General features: G+C 38.3%; 1 protein-coding gene across 5 annotated transcripts in view; it reads left to right on the top strand.

The window, feature by feature from the left end:
* Window positions 1-20,072, top strand: part of FARS2 (phenylalanyl-tRNA synthetase 2, mitochondrial) — a 243,785-nt gene that overhangs the window by 64,740 nt on the left and 158,973 nt on the right. For all 5 annotated transcript variants that reach the window (XR_007888605.1, XR_007888604.1, XM_051610550.1 and 2 more), the window contains 2 exons: window positions 286-445; window positions 7,689-7,820. Coding sequence is in view for 3 of the 5 variants with exons in the window: in XM_051610550.1 (XP_051466510.1) it covers window positions 286-445; window positions 7,689-7,820 (292 nt within the window). In the remaining 2 variants the exon portion in view is untranslated. The remainder of the gene's footprint in view (window positions 1-285; window positions 446-7,688; window positions 7,821-20,072) is intronic.

Genomic DNA, 20,072 nt, shown 5'->3' with positions numbered 1-20,072 from the left:
AATCAGACAAAAAGAGATGTTTCCTTTATAAAACATTCTTTTCCTGGTACAGAAATAATAAAAAAAAATCTTATTGTTTGAATATTTCTGTTCTTGTGATGATTAATCTTTGTATTGAGTGAAAAGAATTTGTATAAAATCACAGTCCATACATTTGTTTTTCATGGTGCAGACTTAGCAAGTAAGATTCCTGCTTAACTCAATAAAACTTTATTCTCTTGGGTTTTTTTTAGAAAGTCATTGATGCAAAACACAGGTGTTTTTGTGTTTTTGTTTTTTTTCTAGTTGTTCTCCAACATTAAGGATGGTGAAGGCTTGCAGTTGTTTGAGCAAGGTCATCGGACTGCGCACAAGCAAGAGTGTCATACCATGGAGGCAGTGAGGCTGGTGGAGTTCAACCTGAAGCAAGTGCTCACAAAGCTCATGACTCACATCTTTGGTGATGGTAGGTTCTTGGACCTTTTTTCCTGAACTGCTGATGGCTATAGCCATCTGGACTTTTGGGAGACATTTTGCTGAATAATAAAAACAGAAGGCTTAGGGGCGATGTTGACAGCTGGTATACCGAAGCAGCCATGTGGGTTTTTTCTGATATGAGTTACAGTAATTTTAGGAGTCTTCATTCATATTCTTTACTATTACATTTTTGCCTTAAGTTTGGTCAGGGTTCCATCCCACTGTCTTGCAATGTCAGAGTCACTGACTATCGATTGACCTTTTGGCTGTGACCTGTATTTATATTTCATTGTTCTTTAATCCTGTTATATCCACAGCTTATAAAATTGTTGAATGCAGCCCAAGGTGCCACAGACACTTCTCTCTTTGTTTTCCTAAATACTGGTGGACACAGCACTGTGTTGAGTAATCAGGTTTCTGTTAAAATGTTTTGGTGTGCAGTATGTCAGGGTTATGTAGTGGGCATGAGCACAGGTAGGGACATGTGCCAGACCCAACTACAGGCACTCATCTGGCAGAAGCCATGTGTTAGGGTAAATGCAGTGTATCTGTTGGTGAGGATCCTCCAAGGAGAGTCAGCTCCAGTTCCAGCATGAAGCTGCGAGGGACCCCTTCTGCTTTGTCTTCATGGACCTCCTGGGTCCCCAGAGGGACAGAGTAATGGATGCAGCATCACATCTGGGGATGCATCAGAGGTTGAGTGCTGCTGGGGAGAGTGCAGGGCAATGATCACATCTCATGGCAGTAGCACGGAGACTGACAGAAGAAGGGAAGGGGTGCATACGTGCATCTGCTGCTTTGCTGCATATAAATTACACCTTGCAGCTGAGCGGAAACAGTGTTTGCTAAGTGTGCAGCAGGCCGAAAAATAATTGGGTTTTGATACTTAAAGTGGAATGAGGAAGGGTAATGAATGTCTGTGTATATGAATGAAATATCCTCTCCTCAGAAATACCTGCTTTCAGTTTCAGGAGCTGAACTTATAAATGGCTCAAGTCAAAATTTCTATGTTAATGCTATTTCCTGGCAAGAAGGCTGCTTTTCTGAATTGATTAATTTTTTCTGTTTAGGAAATACTGGGTAGGATTATAACGCACAGGATATCCTGGCTACTTTCAAAGCTTTTGTAAGATGCCCACTGCATTTTGAGCAGTACTTCCAGGAGTGGATTGATAATGGTAGCAAGTCCTATATATGACTGTTTTCATATTTTTCTGAAATTGTAAAGTTGAATTTAAAGTGAGCAAAACTTTTACCAGTTTTTGTTCTGTGCCACCTGGACAAAAAACTTTGAAGTTCGTGAGTTCAGATTTTCTTGTGGTTGTATTTTACTTAACAGTGGCCTTTTGAAACATACAAAATTAGGATCAAAGTGAGTAACAGGAAGAATTATATTTCTAGATCAACCTCAGATGTTGTTTCAAGTGAGCAATTCCTAGGAGTTATTAGTGATATCTTAGATTGCAATGACATCCTTCTCTAATGGTTGCACTTGAAACTTCAGTATGTTGGCTATTACAAGTTCTTCTTACAGTCCACACAATAGCTAGAAAGACACTTAAAAAAAATATTCTTAATTATTGTAAACCTACGGACTAAAAGTAGATGCTGTCTTCTTATTGTAAGGTTTTTAAGGATTTTCTTTTTCTATACCCCCAATATTTTTCCTGGAATACACAGAAAATATATAGTTAGTAAATTACATGTAATTTTCTCCGCGCCCCCCCCCCCCCCCCCCCCATTTCAATGAAATATTAAGCTCTGTCCCTGTCACCTTATTGATCTTCTTGTATGCTATAATAAAAAAGAAGGTAATACTCAAAGAAGCAAAATTCATGGTGGGCCCTGGCATGAAGCACCCATATGAGATGGATGCCATGCAAGTGACCTGGGGCACACGTAATTAAATTTGTTTTTTGACAGCTGTCATCTTTATAACTTTCATTTTACTCTTCACCTTACACAATACTTTGATTACTTTTTTTGTCTGAAATCCTGTAGATTTTACCTTAACACTTAAAATGTGTTTCACTATGTGTGTTACTCTTGGAAAAATTCTGTATTTTTCCTTCATGTGGATATTCCATGAGGCCCCACGTTCTGTTAAAAGCAAAAATTTCATTCTTTTTATACTTTACATCTGTTGTATGCTTTACAGCCTGTGCTGTCAGCAGAATATTGCAGTGAAGTTGCACATGTTTTCTAGCAGGATAGCATGATCATAGATGCAGTAAGCTACTGAAATGTTGCATTGATATACAACCAACTGTTACTCATAGGCAGATTGTTTGGATTGCAGGTTAAGTCTACCATGAATACACAGACATGCAACTTAGTTTTGCATAAATTAGCTTAAGCCTGAAGTCCTGGACTTGGGTAGCTGTGCTTCTGCAGTGCTTTTCTGTGAATTTAACAGCTCAGGGCTCAGCCTGGAGAAGAGAAGGCTCCAGGGAGACCTTACCGCAGCCTTCCAATACTTGAAGGGGCTACAGGAAAGGTGGGAAGGACTTTTTGCAAAGGCTTTTAGTGACAGCACAAGGGGTTAGTGGTTTTAAGCTGAAAGAGAGTAGATTTAGATTAGATATTGGGAAGAAATTCTTCCCTGTGAGGGTGGTGAGACACTGGAACAGGCTGTCCAGGGAAGTTGTGGATGCCCCATCCCTGAAAGTGTTCAAGGCCAGGTTGGATGGGGATTTGAGCAACCTGGTCTGGTGGGAGGTGTCCCTGCCCGTGGTAGGGGGGTTGGACCTAGATATCTTTAAGGTCTCTTCCAACCAAAACCATTTTATGCTTCTGTGATAGATTGAGAATCTCTGCAGGAAGCTCAGGTCACTGACCTTTTTTTCTGTGGGTTTTTTTGTTTTGTTTGTGGTTTGGTGTTGTGTTTTTGTTTGTTTGTTTTGTTGTTGTTTGGGGGGTGGTGGTGTTTGGTTTTGTTTGGTTTTTTTTGGTTTTTTTTGTTTGTTTCTATTGTTGTTGCATTTCGGATATGTATTGCTCTAGATTAGTTTTCATAATACCTGTCTGATGCCACACTATCACCATACTTTAGGGTTGACAGCACATGTCAATAAATAATACAACAAAACTTGCTTAAAAATCACAAGGTTGTCATGAGGAAGGTCAAAGGCTTCAGAAAAATCTGCACCTATGTTTATTCCCAGGTTTGTTTTTTTATTTCTTCCTGACTTTGCCAATAGGCAAAGGAACGATGGATATTGGATGGGGGGAAAGATTTAGAGCATGAAATCAATTGTCTTAAGTATTTGTCAGTGTTAGATAGTTCTTTCTATGACATTTTCTGGTGGTATGCTGTGTCTGACTTTACATTCTACAAGTGATGATCTTTCAGTTTCTTTCACGAGATTTTGCTGTCAGGAAGCTATTTCAAAGATTACACCTAGAGATCACATTTCTTGGTTTTCCTCTATTACTTCCAGATATAGTGCACACTTGAATTCCAGTAATTTAACTTACACCTCCATGTCCACATGCAGATCTGTCACTGTAGGAAGTCTGTTCTGTCTCATTTTGGTTACCTTGTTACCTAGAAACCTGTGGTTTCCTGAGGTTAGCTGTCTTGGGTTTCTTTATAAGTTAGTCAGTCTTTCCCAACTCCAGCTCTTTCTTTAACCTTTCTGTAGTTTGCTGAGAGCTTACTGGACCCTGAGAGATTCAGAAGTAATCTTACTATAGCAAAGAGGTAGGAAGGACTGTGTGCTGGGTTCTCTTCTTTGTTGCTTTACATTAAATGGCCCCAAATTCACTGCTCTTCCATATTTATCTACCCAATTCCTAGGCACCTGTAAGACAAGGTGGGTAGGAGAGTGAGTAATGCCACGCTTTGATAGTTCTGCCGCTGCTGTTTCTCCCTGAACATCCACATGTCTTTTAAAGCAAACATGTTGTTCTGCTTTTTCTCCTTCTTAACTCTGTTGTACTGGTGTCTCCTTGTGAGTGCCTGGAGATCTATGAGTGTAAGGAGGTTAAAAAAAAAAATAAATCATTTATTGAGGACATGAAGGTCTGGCTAATAATAATGTGATCTAACACAGGTTTTTGGGCAGCCAGCTTCTGTCTGCTGCAAGTGAGATGAATTAGCTGAAGCAATGAGGTGCACAGTACTTAAAAATCAACACAACTCTCAAGTGGCCATGTCTCAATACCTTCTGTGCCTCTCAGTATCACCCCCCCACTCCATCCCCGCCCTTCCAGTACCCCTGTCCTTTTTATCCCATACACTTTTCTCTAAAAATAATGCTCACAGCAACAAAGAGAATTTCTGGTCATCGAATACCATCTGGGTCTCTGGCATTGTTGCTTCTATGCTGTAGCATAGCAATAGGCTGCTTTAATGTGTTGAGGTGGTTTTTTTTCCTTTTCATTTGTGTGTCTTTGGTCAAGCCTTTTTTATTATGAGACTCGATACTGACAGAGACTTGTTTAGCTTAATATCTGATAACATCATTACTTTTGAATGCAGGCTATGACCAATTCCTTACCTGGATTCAGTACTCAGAAGTTACAATAATTCTTCACTTTTTCCTTTCTCACTGGGGACGTGACATGTAAGTTACTAACAGACATGTACCCACTGGAAAGACTCCGGTGAACACTGTGAGGCTGTGAAATGAGTAGATGTCCCCTGCTAATACAAATAATCTCTTTGAACTAGGAAAATTACTGAGTTTGTATCTAGTGATCAGTTTTCAGTTAGATTCAGCATTGTGCTCTTTTAAGTGCCTCCGTTTTTAAAGACAGATATGCATCTCTTGGCCTCCTAAAATCTATTGAAAGGATAATTTTTCCCAGCATTTCATAGGCTGTATATGAGGAAATAAATTAGGCCTAATGAGGTAAATTGTAAAGTGCTGCAGAAAGCCCGATATTTGCAATCCTTTTAAGTCTTTAGTTGCTTAATTTGCTGAGTGTGATCAATGCCCTTTATTCCTTGTGAATATATTGACCACTAAGACAATATTTTGTATCTAAATAGTAAATGTACTCAGTTATTTTGTGACAGTCTGTAGAAATGTTGTTAGAAGGTTTAATCTTGCTGAAGGCTGAGCACCTTCTGCTTTTCAGTAAAGTGTTCCAGAGCTAAAAGTCTGAAAGAACACTTTGATGTAAACTAGAGAGGTATTCCCAGTTGTCCTGGCTACTGTAATAATAGTGTTATTGTGGTATGCTGAGCTACCTATTAATTTAGAGAACAGAATGAAGGTGAATTTGTTCTCTTTTATTCAGGTTTTTGTTTGCTTATTTATATGTAAAACAAATGCCTCTTAAGTATTAATATACATTAAAATTCAAACTAAAAAAAAGCAAAAATTATTTTTTTTCCTTTTAAATTTTGTTTTAATGAAGAAAAGCATTGAAAAGAAAATTAATAAAAGAAAAAATTAAAAAGCAGAAAAAGCCTCTTTTCCCAAAGCTTCATTTTGAAGTACGCAGAGGTTTAAGAGGAAATCATTATCTGAATGTTGTTACTGGATACGACATTACTTGAATATTCAATGCCATTCTTGCTGCAGTTGCAAATTTGCAAGCTAAATGGAGATATTTTATACGTGCATGGCTTTAAAGAGTTGTACAGTCTTAGGAGTAAAAAAGCATTTGTACCAAGATTGGGAAATGAAGAAAAAAATATTTTCTGCCCACCATACTGTTATATGCACATTACTTTTTTTCAGCTATGTTTTGTTGTTGTTGTTATAAGGACAAAAAAAGCAATAAAGTGATTGCTGTAAGTCACAGGCCAGTTAGAAATGGTGTAATTAAAAGATGTGGTTTTCTGAGTTCTGTATGTAAAATTGTCAAAACACTTTTTTAGCATTTATATAACTTTCTAAGGTTGAATTTTACAAATGTGTTGTTTTGTAATCTGCCCTTCCAATTGAAAGTTCATATTACCATTAAAAGCTCCCTGTAATTGTTAGGTACTGTTAGGTATTTTATGTTTTGGCTATGTATGTGTGCTTTTATTGTAACTTTTTTTTATTGTCTCAATTTCTGCAGCCACATTTAGTGTTTCAAAAGTAATCAAATCTAATCCTCAAGGCTACAGAAAATGTGTTCATTTGAAGAATTCAGTATAAATCATGCAACTTTGTGTTTTAAGCTCCTTTTATGAAATGAAACAAAAAGCCCCACAAAAATCAAACCAGGGGTGTTGATAGTTACCATCAACCTGAAAAACCTTTGCTGTGCCCTTTATTTTCAAAACTGAACCTGTGTGTTTGTTAATGATCCTAATGCTGATTAGCATTTGGCTTAACTGAAAGGAAGGGTGGGCTTGTGGTTAAGGCATTAGTTCATGGAATTCACAGTTCAAATCTCAAGTTTTTACAGTTCATGTTTCCAAGACTTTTTTTTTCTGACACCTAATGACTAGAAAAAATTCTTGAGTGAAACAAGGATCATGTAAATGCTTACAAGAACTAGAACTCATTAAATATAACGAGGGCCTTGACAACACCAGTGCTTTGGCAGCACTGTGGACCTTTCCTGCTTCTGGCTCTGCTGTTCTGACATGCCAGGGTCTGTGCTGTGGTACCCGCCAAGGTGCTGAGCTGGGAGGAGGGAGTTACCCAGTGATGCCTTTCTCTTACACTTCACCACTCAAAGTTAAACTCTTGTCTCCAGGGTCCAGAGTACTCCGTGTGTATTGGTATATAGCATACTGGAATAATGTGCAACCCTGTGTATATATTTATATCTGTTTGCATTACTATATTTTTTTAACTTTACTATTTAAACATGTACAGAAAGAACAGCTTTGTGTTTTAAATAGGTTCTCATGAAAAAAATTACTCACCTAGCTGATCCATAAACTACTAAGTAAAAATTAAAGACTTACTTTTTCCTGTGAGGTGCAGTTAGTAATTTCCTGGTACAAAAAATAACAGAATTACTGACTTCCCCATGATCTTGGCTCATTTTTGTTTGATACCAGGTGGTTGCTAGAGTTTGACAAATGATTGATTTGGTTTCAAAGGGTGCTTGAATTGCACAAAGTGTTTTTCATATTAGAAAAGACATGGTCATTTTTTTCCACAAGCTTGAAGATTTATTGCGTTGCACAAGTGTTGTAAATTAGTTTGTTTGCTATGTATTTTCTCTGTATTGGTGCAATTGGTGTCATTAGTTGAAGGGTAAGTTTTACAGATGGTTGGAGGAAAGGTCTTTTATGCAAACACCCTTCACATTTTATTTTTTAAATACTGCTACAGGGCTGCAAGTCAGATGGGTAGACTGCTACTTCCCGTTTACTCACCCTTCCTTTGAGATGGAGATCAACTTCCAAGGAGAATGGATGGAGGTCCTGGGCTGCGGGGTCATGGAGCAACAGCTAGTTAACTCAGGTACTGAAACTCCTTTACTTCATTGACATCTCTATTAGCAAAGACTTCCAGCACAATCAGCTTCACAGTCTGAAATGCCCCCTTCTCCCCTGGTGAGCACAGACACCTCTCTTCAGCAGCAGCCACAAATAGCCCTTAGGTGGAATGCAACCCTTGCATGCTGTGATTTGAGGGTAGCAATTGAGCAAGTGATCTGGAGCCTGCAAAGGGGAAACTTGCCTTTTATTTTGTGAAGTAAGAAGACAAACAGATGTCAGCTTTAAGAGCAAAAACTGGGTGTGTGGGTTTTTTCTCTTCCAAGAGATGTCAAGTGAATTCCTAGTTGTGATTTAAAAGTATTGTAAGCAAAGAGCAACCCCATATATTTAGAATATCACAGTGCTCCTCTGTCTCTAAAGTACAGAAAAAGAAATGTGATATCTTTCATACTGCTATTTGGTCTGGGAAAACAGTAGGTTGCTTTTTGGTTTTGTTTTGTTTCTTTTCTCAGGTTTGTTATTTATGATATTATAAACTGCATTAAGAGCAACATCACTTATATTAATTGAAATTATTACACAGCAAAGTCACCTGGTGATTTTGCTTTCAAAAACTTATGCATAGATATAAAAGAAGGAGAGGAGAAATTGGTGGTTTTTTCTGATTATTTTTATATAGAGAATTTTACATGCTTGTTTTTTAATTAGCTGAGAATAGGCAATTCTTTGTAAGCACATGCAGACTGTGTGTGCTCAGACCACTGTCATTCAGTGTCTGCCAGTACTATTTTTGCTTCATATTGGCTATTAAAGTATGTATTTCTGAAATATAATGTTTGCTGGCAAGCATTACTTTTCCTTCTGTAAGACAATATTTTCCTAAGAGAAAGCAAGAGAGTTTTTTACCCTCAAAATCCTCAAGTCCTTTTGTTTTGTGTGTTACTGGCTAAATACAAAAGACTGGTTTGCAAGACAATCGGAAACAGTCACTCAAAGCTGAAGTTGGATATGCCTGATTATCTATGGTGGTTATAATTTAAATAATTGGGATGCTTCAGCACTGATTTTTTTTTTTTTTTTGCTTCTTTTCATTTTTATTTTGTTGAAAAGATGTATACTTATTTATTAATATATATGAAAAATGTGCAGAAGAATGGAAGAAATGTTGTGGAGAGATGGAAAAATAAGGTTCATGTGACAAAGGGGCCCGGACATTAATCCTAAGTAGCTGTTTCTTTATGTTGGCAGAAGTTTATTTTGGACTGGCAGGTCTTGACTGCCTGTCCAAAATAACCTCACTATAGTTCCTTGGAGGTTAACCTCCTCATGCAGCACATTTAGATGGTATTGATAGATCGGATTAAGATTTTTTTGAGTCTTAAGTAAATCATTCTATTGTAGCTTTAATGCCCTATGTAATCAGTGTTATATTTGTTGTTATTTTCTAAAAGACAATATCCTACTGAATTCTTCTGATGCCCTCTTGTTTTGGAAGGAGCCTTTCTTTTATTTCAACCACTTTTAAGTAGAATGTGATACGGATATTTATTACATGTAATAGAAATGCATTGGTAATAGGGAAAACTTGTCAAATATGTTCAAATATATTGATAGTACTCTTCATCATCTGATTTCTTACTCTGGTCTTTTTTCTTCTGAGTTTTGGAAAGATCCTCTGTAGCCCTCTTTTTTTTTTTTTTAATTTCTTTTCCCCCTCCATGCTTTCTAACAAACCAGATTTCCAGTTTCTGATATAGACATTGCAGCACAGGTTTGATTAAGAACCCAGATACGAGAGACAACTGAACCAAAGCACTACTTTTTGTTGCAACTTTATCATGCGTGGATTTCCGTAGTGCGTCATCTCACCCTTGAAGTATCATGTTCTTAAAATGTTAAACCAGATCAGCATTAGCACAGGGACAGAAAGGCAGTCTCATTCTTGGTCATTCACTGTGTAGTGGGGGTGATCCAGTCTGCTAAACCATTCCGATTTGCTGTGTTAACAACAGGCAAGTTTTCTGTTGTTTTCACGTGTGGATAAGCAAATAAAATTTGATAAAGGCTGTAAGTACTATTTACACTTATACCCATCCAGCTATTGAGTATTTTTGAGTTGTTTGGATTCAGGAAAGTCTCTTACTGCCAACAAAATGTAGAATATGGTATTATTAAATATTTTCTAACAGTGATGGCTTGAAAAGAAAAACATATATAGCATGACAGTGTTTTTATATAATTGTTGAAAACATAGGCATTACTACAAAGATGCACTGAATTGTAAGGAATGATGTTACATGTTCCTGCAAGGCTGATGGTGTTACACTACAGCAATTATTTGCTATAAGGTGCATGTAGAGGATCACTGTTACAGCAGTGTTCAATGACAAGTATAAAATCTAAATTATTGTACTGATCCACTTTCCATTTTTCTTTGAGCTTTGTTTTTCATCTTAAACTGTACCTGAATACATAACTTTAATAGGAATGTTATGTATTAATCTTGTTATAAAGAGAAGTTATTTTCATTCAAGTTAACACTGGGAAAAACGAAGCTTTATAGTATATTAACAAGTACTCTCAGTTTTAGGTTTATGATAAGGCTATGAGGAAATTTTCTGATTAGTAGAACTAGTATCAATTAACAGCACATAAGGTATTTATTTCTGAGCTTCAGGAGTTTGCTGTCCAAGATTTGCAAAGCTGGTGTTCATTGGTGGATGTCCAAGTTCCCAGGTCTATCTGAAGTTCTATGATGCAAACCTTTGAATACTGGTTGTTGCTTACTCAGAGGCTGTGATCACATAGTGTTGCTTAGTACCTGTGAAATTGGAAGCAGTTAGGGTGTGATCCTTTGCTGATTGAAATCAATGGCAATATTCTCAGTGCTCAGTGTTCCAGAATATGTTAGATTGGGACGGAAGCAAGAAAATTGGACTGGAGTTTACCCCAAAACCAAGAGACTATAAACCCAAATAATTTAAAAACAAATGAAAGCACATTCATCCCACCCCAAGCCCACAAGCAAGACAAAACAAAAACGTATGAAAGACTTTTCATTATGTTTCTGAACTCCTGAAGTATGCACGAAAAAATAGCCTAAGAATGGCATACCAGATCAAATCGAAGTCCAGGACATCTCTGTATTCCTTTATCATTATGGCATTCTGAGGCAGGTGCCTGAAGGTGAGTAGAACAGGCATGGTTAAGCTGATCCTTCCCTGATATGCTCCTGCAGCTGTTACCTGCACTGAAAAGGGTACCTTTTTTTACAGTAATCATTGTGGAACTTTCTTCCATTAATTTATTGAAGTGTTTCTTGAGTTCCAGTAAGCCTTTACTGTCTGCAGTGTCTTGTAGCAATAAACTGTCTAAGTTAACTTGCATGAGGAATCACTTCCTTTTTGTTTTTACCAGCAACTTAGATGTTACAATTACAGCTCCTCTCTCTCATGCCAGAAGAGACAGTAAGGAGCTGTTTCTTTTCCTTGTTTAAGCCACTCAGGATTTGTTTACATCTCAGTTCTAACTCTTGTCACTTATTTCTTTCCAGGCCCAAGGGTCCTGGTTAGACAGTCACTCCCTGTGTGGGAGGTGAACTATATGTTCTGATAGTCATGATCACTCCTGCCTGCATCTTCTCCAGGTTTCTGCTGTAGAAGGTCAGTGTGTAACGTTCTAGCTATGGGCATATGGTGGTTTTGTACACTGGCATAAAGACTTCCCCTTTCCTTTTCCTTCTCTGACAATTCCTAGTATTCATTGCTGCATTGACCTTAAGCGAGCCTTAAGTTGAAAAATGAGGAGAGGTTTTGGTACAATGACTACAGGAGATGATTGCTTTTCATCACTGGCTGGTGGTTTGAAACATTCTGGCATGCAGCCACACATTCAACTCTGGGGGGGAGCTCAGGTTGAGGGCTTGTTTCCTACCGGTAAGGCTGGAGTTGGCTACCAGTAAGAGGAGTTGGTAAGACTTCTCCACTGCATGTAGATTTTTCTACTTCAATATTGATACTTACAGTCTTAAGAAATATATTTTATTTTGTTTCTTCTTTTTATTTTTGCTTGTTAGCTTGAATGTAGCAGGGGATGGTCTAGGGGCTTGAAAGAGGAAGTGTCAGGTTTCCAGCATGAATAGTATGTGATTATCATGGAATTAGCAAGGAAATGAACAGTCACTGGGCTTTCAGTAAAGCTATTAAAGGAACTTTTTGTCAACAGGTTGCATACAATTATAATTTTTAAAGTTGCTGGGCAGTCTTGGTCTTCCAATTCTGAGTGCTATCCTGAATTTATAGGGAAGGTAGTTTTCCTAGCACAGTACTTCGTTAGGTTTTTTTGTGTGTTCTTCTACTGAAGAAAAACTCAGTAACCTTGTCTAAACGTCTTTGTGAATGTAGCTGAACAGGACAAAATGAGTTTGTCACAACTTCTACAAATAATTCCTCTTTTTTTTTTTAAAAAAAAAAAAAGGTGGGAGCTTGTTTGTCATGAGTGTACACTCCTTCGTAAACTTGATCCTTGAAGTGTGAGTCCATCCCATGTAGAAGCCCTTATACAGATCAGCTGCAGGACTTATTTCCCAGATTTAAATAGAACTTGGTCCAGAGCTGCCGCCTTTAGCCAAATACAAGTCTAAACTTACAGAACTTGTTTGGTTTCAATGCTGCACTGAATAAATCTTTCTTTACTCATTTATTGAAGATCGTCAAAATTGCTGCCTGAGGGGAAGTAACAATTTTAAATTCTTAACCTGTCCACTCCTTTTTGGTTTGTTTTTGGCAAAAGGATTATCAGTGTGGACAGTTACCCCTGGGCAGCAGATTAGTAGTTAACAGAAAAAATATGTCAATGTTACCTTGCAGACACAGGACTTTTTTTTTTTTTTTAATTTATGAATATATTCTTAAATCAAATTTTAGTTATGGGTGAGCTGGGTTCATATATCAAGCAGCAGGGGGTGTTTTGGGGAAGAGGAAATTTAATATCTTTCATCTAACAGGTTTTTTTCCTGCTCAGCTCTTTCCTGGTAAATTACATTAAAATGTTGGAGCAGATGGTGCATGTGGCTTAAATAGTATGCAGACCCATGTTCTGTCTATGCTAACAGCTCTCTGTGGGGACCTTGAAATAGTTAACGCTGTATGTGTCTATATGGATATAGTGCATAAGTGTAAATATAATGCATTTAAAATACATTCCTGTAACTCTTCAAGGTGAAATTAAAGTTACAGAAGTATTGGTGCCTTGACCACCTGGGGCCTCCCAAGAACATGAGGTTAAACTGGTGGCTGGGCTGGTTCTTCCTACACAGTGCATCCAAAGTGATTCAGAAGTCTGCTGCACAAGCTTCACAGCTCCTTCGGGGGAGCTGACCAAATTCTCAGGGGTTAAAATCTATTATTTTTAGGTCACCATCTGTCTCCTGTGTGACGACATCACTGCGGTACTTTGACATCTTCTAGCTTTTCCTGTGCTTATTCTCCTGAGACCATCACGAGATAGGGAAGTATCATCATTCTTCTTCTATGGCCTGAAACTGAAATGGACATGCAGCTGACATGCATGCATGCTGCAGACAAAGACTTTAGCTGCTGTAGTTAGTTAGCTTTCCTGCAGTCCTCATATACTCAACAGAGAAAGGTCTTCCAGTGAGTTTTGAAAGTATGGAGCTTATTTTCTGGATCAGGCTGCTGGGCAGCCTCTTCCTATGACTGGCTGCAGGGGGAGCCTGGTCTCCTAGTTTAGGCAGGTACCTGAAGGTTAAGTGAATATCCCACATAGAGACAATATTTTAGATTAAATTAAATTAATGCGGAATTAGGAAGCATCTGAGTTTGAGTGACTTCCCAAGGGTCTCACGATTTCCCTGTGGCAGAAACTGGAGTTGAATCCAAGCTTTATAGCTCAGATCCTGGGTCACCTTTGTTTCAGTTTATTCTGATGATTGATATTTCCACAAACGTACGTCTACATATATATCTGTGTGTATATGTATAAAAATGAACACAGAGTAAGACAAATAAGACAAAACAGTGACCAAATAAATACAGAATGAGAGAAATTTGGCCTATTTTGATTTCTGTGCATGTGTGGTTTTCTCCACACACACCAATTGTAAACAGAAAAATTGATAAAACTCGGTTGAGCTGGTAGCCACTGAAATTTTTTATTTTGGCCAGTCAAACATAGAGCTGGTGTGAAGTTGTGGGCTTTTAGAGAAAGGTGATTTAATTTCAATCTGTGTTCTGCAGCATATCATACAGACACCCACAAATGTATGTACAAAGCTCATCCAGGGAAGTGTGTACCTAAGACAGTTATGATCAGTTTAAAAGGGAATAAGTAATAGGGCAGAGGACCTAATTTTCCCTAAAAAACTGTGGTGATCCAGCCTGTCTGTACAAGGAGAGGAACTGTGATTGTAGTCACCTGAATGGCAGCTAGCAAAGCAGTTAAACATGTGCTTGACTTCTAACCTTTAGAAGTTCATGTAAAAGCCCAGTCATGTAAGTTGTGGGGGGTGTGTGGACAATTAGCCGTCCTTAGTTGCTTACCACGTCTCTTGGCTGTAAAGGAACTGTGTGTAGCCAGTGACAGCAGAGATATCAGCTGCTTTCTCAGCATCTTCAAACTAACAATTAGTGCCAGCCTCCTTCATGACTGTAAACCTGAGTGGTGTTTTGCTAGGCATCCTATTCCAGCAAAGGGAACTGGTACAGGGCTGCTGCATATTTACACATTAGCTGGGCTATAGCTTGTGCTTTAAGTTTGGCAGGATTAGATCTGGTCTCTCAGGACTTTGGAGGTTCAAATTTCTAAAGAGCATGTAGTTTTAAATTGGGTTGTTCTCTATTATATAAAAAAGCTATTTCTTATGTATCCTTTCATCCCACTTGAAGAAGAAATTGGAGTGAGTTTTATTTCCTGCATTTGGATGAAGAATGCCTTTTGGGTTTGATTTTGTTCTGTCTTCTTTTGAACTAACTGGATGGAAGTCTTGGTCTTGCCTTGATAAGTAAGCCAAAACACAGAAATGAGTTGCACAAAGGTGATGCTCCAGTTAATCAAAGGGTGCATCACAAAGAGGTGGTGCTTCAGTCAATCAAAAGGTGCATTGTTTTATTTGTTAATTATTTCTCTTGTTCTGTTACCTGCGGTTACACCACCAAGTCTGATGTATATGTTGTGTTATAAAGTTATACCTTTCCTCTGCCCTTCCCTTTTCCTTTTCAAGATAATTTGCTTGTTGTCTCCTACTTCATTTACAGCTCTATTTTAAAAACTGTTTTTTCATCAAGTTTTTCACTTAGAAGGAACCTATAAAATTTTTGAAACGTTGCTTTCTCTGATTTTATTACCTTTGACAGATTCATTAGGTTTGTTAGAGTTGGTGTTCTTAAAAAGAATTAATAGCAACTTACTCCCTATCTGTATGTGTTTGTGTAGGATAAACAGTGTTCCATTTTATGACAATTCTATTACACCTCTTTCTGGAAAATGTGTTATTTATTTACAAGGGTATTTTGTAAGAGAGTAAGTATGGGATTGAATCTTGAAGTAAGTAGTTATTATAGAACTTGGATGGCCATTTGAGTTTGTGGCTCCATCTGATTTTGCCAGTTGAGTGTTAGAGTAGTATTGTCAATGGATTTAGAGGATAATTTCCCTTTCATGGTGCAAGACTACATTTTTAGTTGGAGTATATGTTCCTTATCTTCACAAATTTAGGAAACTGCTTTGTCTTCGTGCTTCATTATCTCTTGCACAAAAAATGGCTGTGAAAAAGGATTAACTCTATCTAACTTTAACCTTGAAACCAGCAAGAGTGGTTATTTGACTGACTGGTGCATGGTACACCTTTCCATCTGGGGAATGAAAGCTTCTGCCTGACATACGTGAGGCTGATTTTAGTCCATTTGGAATCTAAAAAAGAAAAAGAGAGGTGGGTGAATGCACAGTTGCATCTTCCAAATCTTCTAGTGCCTTTGAAGGAGCCTGCCCATGTGTATGTATTGCCTCTCCTTCCCTTTATTTCTTTTAAATCAAAAGTAAATTAAAGGTTTAGTAATTCACTATGATTTGTCTCCATGGGATCCAGCAGGAGGACTAGAGCACCATACACAAGAGAAGGCTAAATAATGATGGATGTAGCTCATTAAGCAGCTCCCAAGTAAAAGAAAATGCTACTCTCAAAAACCTTGAAGAGCAACAATTTATAGCACAGAGAAGGTGTTTCCCTTGGCTTTATTTATGCAAATGAAAATACAGCTAAATAATACTATTGAATTACTACACTGTTATGTGATGAATGCTGAATGTTTCTAATCAGCCAGGAGTTGGTCCAATGAGCCTAATATAATTCCTCATCAGGCTAGGATACCCTGCGGGTTTTTTTGTTGTGTTGCGATATTAATTTCTGCTGTTCCCAGGACATTTATCAGGACTACCCAGCTCAGGGTGGAAAAGAGATTTTACAGGCATGTTTCTAACTGATCCTGACTCTGCTACACAAAGTTGTGGCAGCAGTCCAGCCTGAGGCAGTGGCATGACCAGCCTCTCGTGGCTCATTTCGGTCACAGGCTTGAGAAGAGCGGATTGCCCAGCTGTCTGTGTGCCAGCATATACTGATCCACTGCTGACCAGGCTGGCAAGCCTCAGCTGGGGACCTTTGTTTGAATTGCATGTAAGCAAACACATGACAGCTCAAGAGCTGGAGTTTGGCCACTGCTTCTCTCTCATTACTGCCTGCCAACAGAATAACCTTTCATGTTATTATAAACTTGAGCTTTTGAAGAGTATCTTGCCATTTTGGCTTGTACTACAAAGCATAACTTAGCTTGAATTTTGCTTGAGCTTCATCTTCTGATACCCAGCTTTGCAGTTCAGCATTCATAAACAGGCAGTGCCTACAAGCAGTAGAGGGGATAAAACCTACAATGTAAATAAAAAGGTGTTTGGAAGGAGGTGATTATGCTGTGAAGGATAATTGTGTTTCCAAAAGGAAGGAAGGAAAGAGCCTACAACGGGTTTGGCACCTCCGTGCTGCTGGAAGGCATCTGCAGCACAGCTACAGAGAGGAGACAGGCTGTTCCAGGCAGCTTACCAGCCACTTATGAGTGGGATCTGTGGCTGCACCTGAAATGAATCAGGGAAAAATGCCAGCCTTTATTAACACTTTTCCCCATGTAAATAGCAGTTACAGATTACTAATAGATATTAAAACAATGTCTCCTTTTTCCTGTAGAGAACGGATGCCATAAATTGTGTAGTCTGATGACTATGCAGTGAGAATCGCTAATAAGTTTGATCCTAAATCTTCTGGCAGAATCCCAGGAAGCTTTTATATGTAACAACAAACTGTATTTGAGAGCTAACCACAGAAATAATCTCATATGTATTTTCTTTGGGGCCAAATGGAGAGTGGAGGAGAGACAGGGCTTGTTTCCTTGCTTTTGAGGGCATTTGGGTTATTTAAAAACTTTAGCTGAATATTAGAAATTTTTGGCAAGTTCTGTATTCTCCAGATAAAAATGTTTGCTTTATCAAGAAAAAAGGCAAAACCCCCCCCATAAATCCCAACAAAAAGCCCCAAAATTGGCGACTACAGTTGAAGAGTTCTTCAGCTCCTTTCCCTGCAATGAGCAATAACTTTTATCTCTTTATCTTAAAATTGTGAAAAGACAGGAAAAAGTAACAGAAGTTTCTTCCAGCCCTGAAGTCTGAGTTGCTTATTCAGAAGTAACTGTTGTCTTCATCATCATCATCGAATCATCATAGAATGGTGTGGGTTTGAAGTGACCTTGAAGATCACCTAATTCAAACCCCCCTGCATGGGCACTCCCATTAGACCAGGTTGCTCAGAGTCCCATCCAATCTGGCCTTTGAACACTTCCAGGGATGGGGCATCCACAGCTTCCCTGGGCAACATACTCTATATCAGAGGTTGTCACTGACATTGTAATTCAGAGTTGTTTCTGTTTTTTAAAAAAATAATAATTAAAGCAGAGTTTTATTTTAGAACAGTGATTGATGGAAAATAGCAGTAGGGATTATAATAGATTAAAAGTTAGTGGGATCCTTTTAAATAAGGCAAGACACTGCAGTTAGGACTTAATCTTTGATTGTAGGGGTTGAAAAGTATTTAGCTAATTAATTGTTCCGAAAGAACAAGGATAGTGGGGGAATCCTTTCCTCTTATTAGTTCAGACTAGTTTAGCATATTTCACAGGTGACAGTCAAAGTTAAACTCTTGACTTGGACTCCTTTTTTCATCTCGGGGAATATATTCTTAATACAATACTTCTGCATGGCTTACAGCAGAAACTGTAATTGCCAGGGTATCTCTGCTACTGAATTAGAACCTGTTGTATCACAATCAAGACAAAGTTATGCACTTCCACAGGTGCTAAATTGCTTTCTGTTCTTATTGAATAAAAAGCTGGTGATCGTAGAAAGGAAAACGGTACTGGCACTTGTTGCTGCTCTTCTTATTTCAAAAGAGCTGGGCGGTTCATATTATAAGGGAGAGGTTATTTTCTCTAGTGTTCTGTGCTCACGAGGGGCAGTGTCTGTGTCTGCCTTCTTGTGGTGATTTGTTTATTTGTATAGCTCCTTGTAGTCCAAGGTTCTGACCATATTCAGAGGATGTTTAGTAACTCAGCTGGATTGCAGCACTTGCATGTCAGGGGCACATGAGGAATAGGAACAAAGAAAATGGGCATTCGCAAGAGGCAGTCCAAAATAAGAAGCTGGAGTTCATTGAAGTCATCTGAAAAAGCACTTAATTGTACAATAGTTTTAAACAAAAGTTATTGTGCCTGTGTTCCTATCATCTTTAACATATCAAAAGTGAAGTGGAGCAGGATGTGCATAGTCATTTGCCATGTTCTGCGTATGGCTGTTGTAAGCAAACATTAGACAAATCTTGTAGCATATATTTTCAAAGTTGTTCTATGTCATGTATGTGGTTTTTTTGTTTTATAACAGTACCCAGGTGATGAGAGTGATGCACTGGTGAGTATCTGGATTTCTTTAAATCTGATCCTATGAGCTGTGGAACAAAAAACAAGCTGCTGCTTTGTTCTGGCAGCACGTGATGCTGAGGGGAGTTGCTTCTAGCTCACAAAAAGAAATAAATCTGTGCTGGTTTTGTTTCTCTGCCATTAGTGAGTACGAAGTAATTTCAGTAGAAGCTAACCTGTGTGTCCTGGGATGGATTTCGAAGCACTCAATATTACATGACTGTAATTTAATGAAAAGAAAATAAAGTTTGTTTTGTGGTGCCCCATTGGTAGTTCTGTATTTGTCATCTGCGTGGCTGTCACATAAGCAATAAGTCTTAATAAAAAGGGAGGGAGAGTAGGACATTATGAAAGATCATCAGTGGGCATAATGGTTACTGGTAACTGTTTTTTTATTGTTTTGTTACAGACCATTCATAAGCTGTCACTACCCTGGAGTTTTCTAATGGATACTTTTAAGAAAATGGTGTCTTAAAACGGGGAGGGCAGCGGGAATGAGAGACAGATGGAAACTTGGGTCATCCTAAACCAAGTTTAGGAGCAGTTGCAGGAGTAGTCATTTCCTATAGACCTCTCTTTCTGATGTTGGACAGAGAATGAACTCACATTCTTGCCTTTTCTTCATGCATCAATAATTAGATCAAACTTTTTAAACAGCTGTCAGAGACTTCCCTCCTTCTGTTGTTCTTCATTAAGTTGGCCATTGTGTTTTACTTTTTGGGGAAAGGGATGCCCAGAGTGTAGCATCAGGTTGGCATTGTTTTTGTAGGCTAAATTAATGACAATTCTTAGAGGTGGAAACACAGTCACAGTCATCTAGTAACTTAATTTCAAAAGACAGCCTCTTGTCTTCTGTGCTTTCCACCACACCTGCAGATGTAATACTCATCAGTAAGATAAAATCATTCTTTCCTTGAAAGGCTCAAATTTGAAAAAGCTAGTGTTCCCCTACACTGTCCATCTTGCTGTCTTATGATACTCTGCAGGAAGGGAAAATCAGCATCTCTTTCCTTGAAAGGCTCAAATTTGAAAAGATAGAGTTCCTCTACAGTGACCTTTTTGCTGCTTTACTCCAGTCTTTCTTTCATTATCTCTTCTCATGAGGCTTGAAGAAAAATGTGTGTACTTTAAGTTAGGGAAAAGCTCTCTGACACTACAATTCACAGGTGGAGTTTAAGGAAGGCGTACTGAGAGGCATTGAATCTGTAATTTCTCTTATGTGTTCTGCACATTTGTGCAATACAGAG

The sequence above is a fragment of the Apus apus genome, chromosome 2 (assembly GCF_020740795.1).
Source record: "Apus apus isolate bApuApu2 chromosome 2, bApuApu2.pri.cur, whole genome shotgun sequence".
Classification (NCBI taxonomy): domain Eukaryota; kingdom Metazoa; phylum Chordata; class Aves; order Apodiformes; family Apodidae; genus Apus; species Apus apus.
Note: the sequence above shows the minus strand (reverse complement) of the source record. Positions and strands in the feature narration are given on the sequence as shown.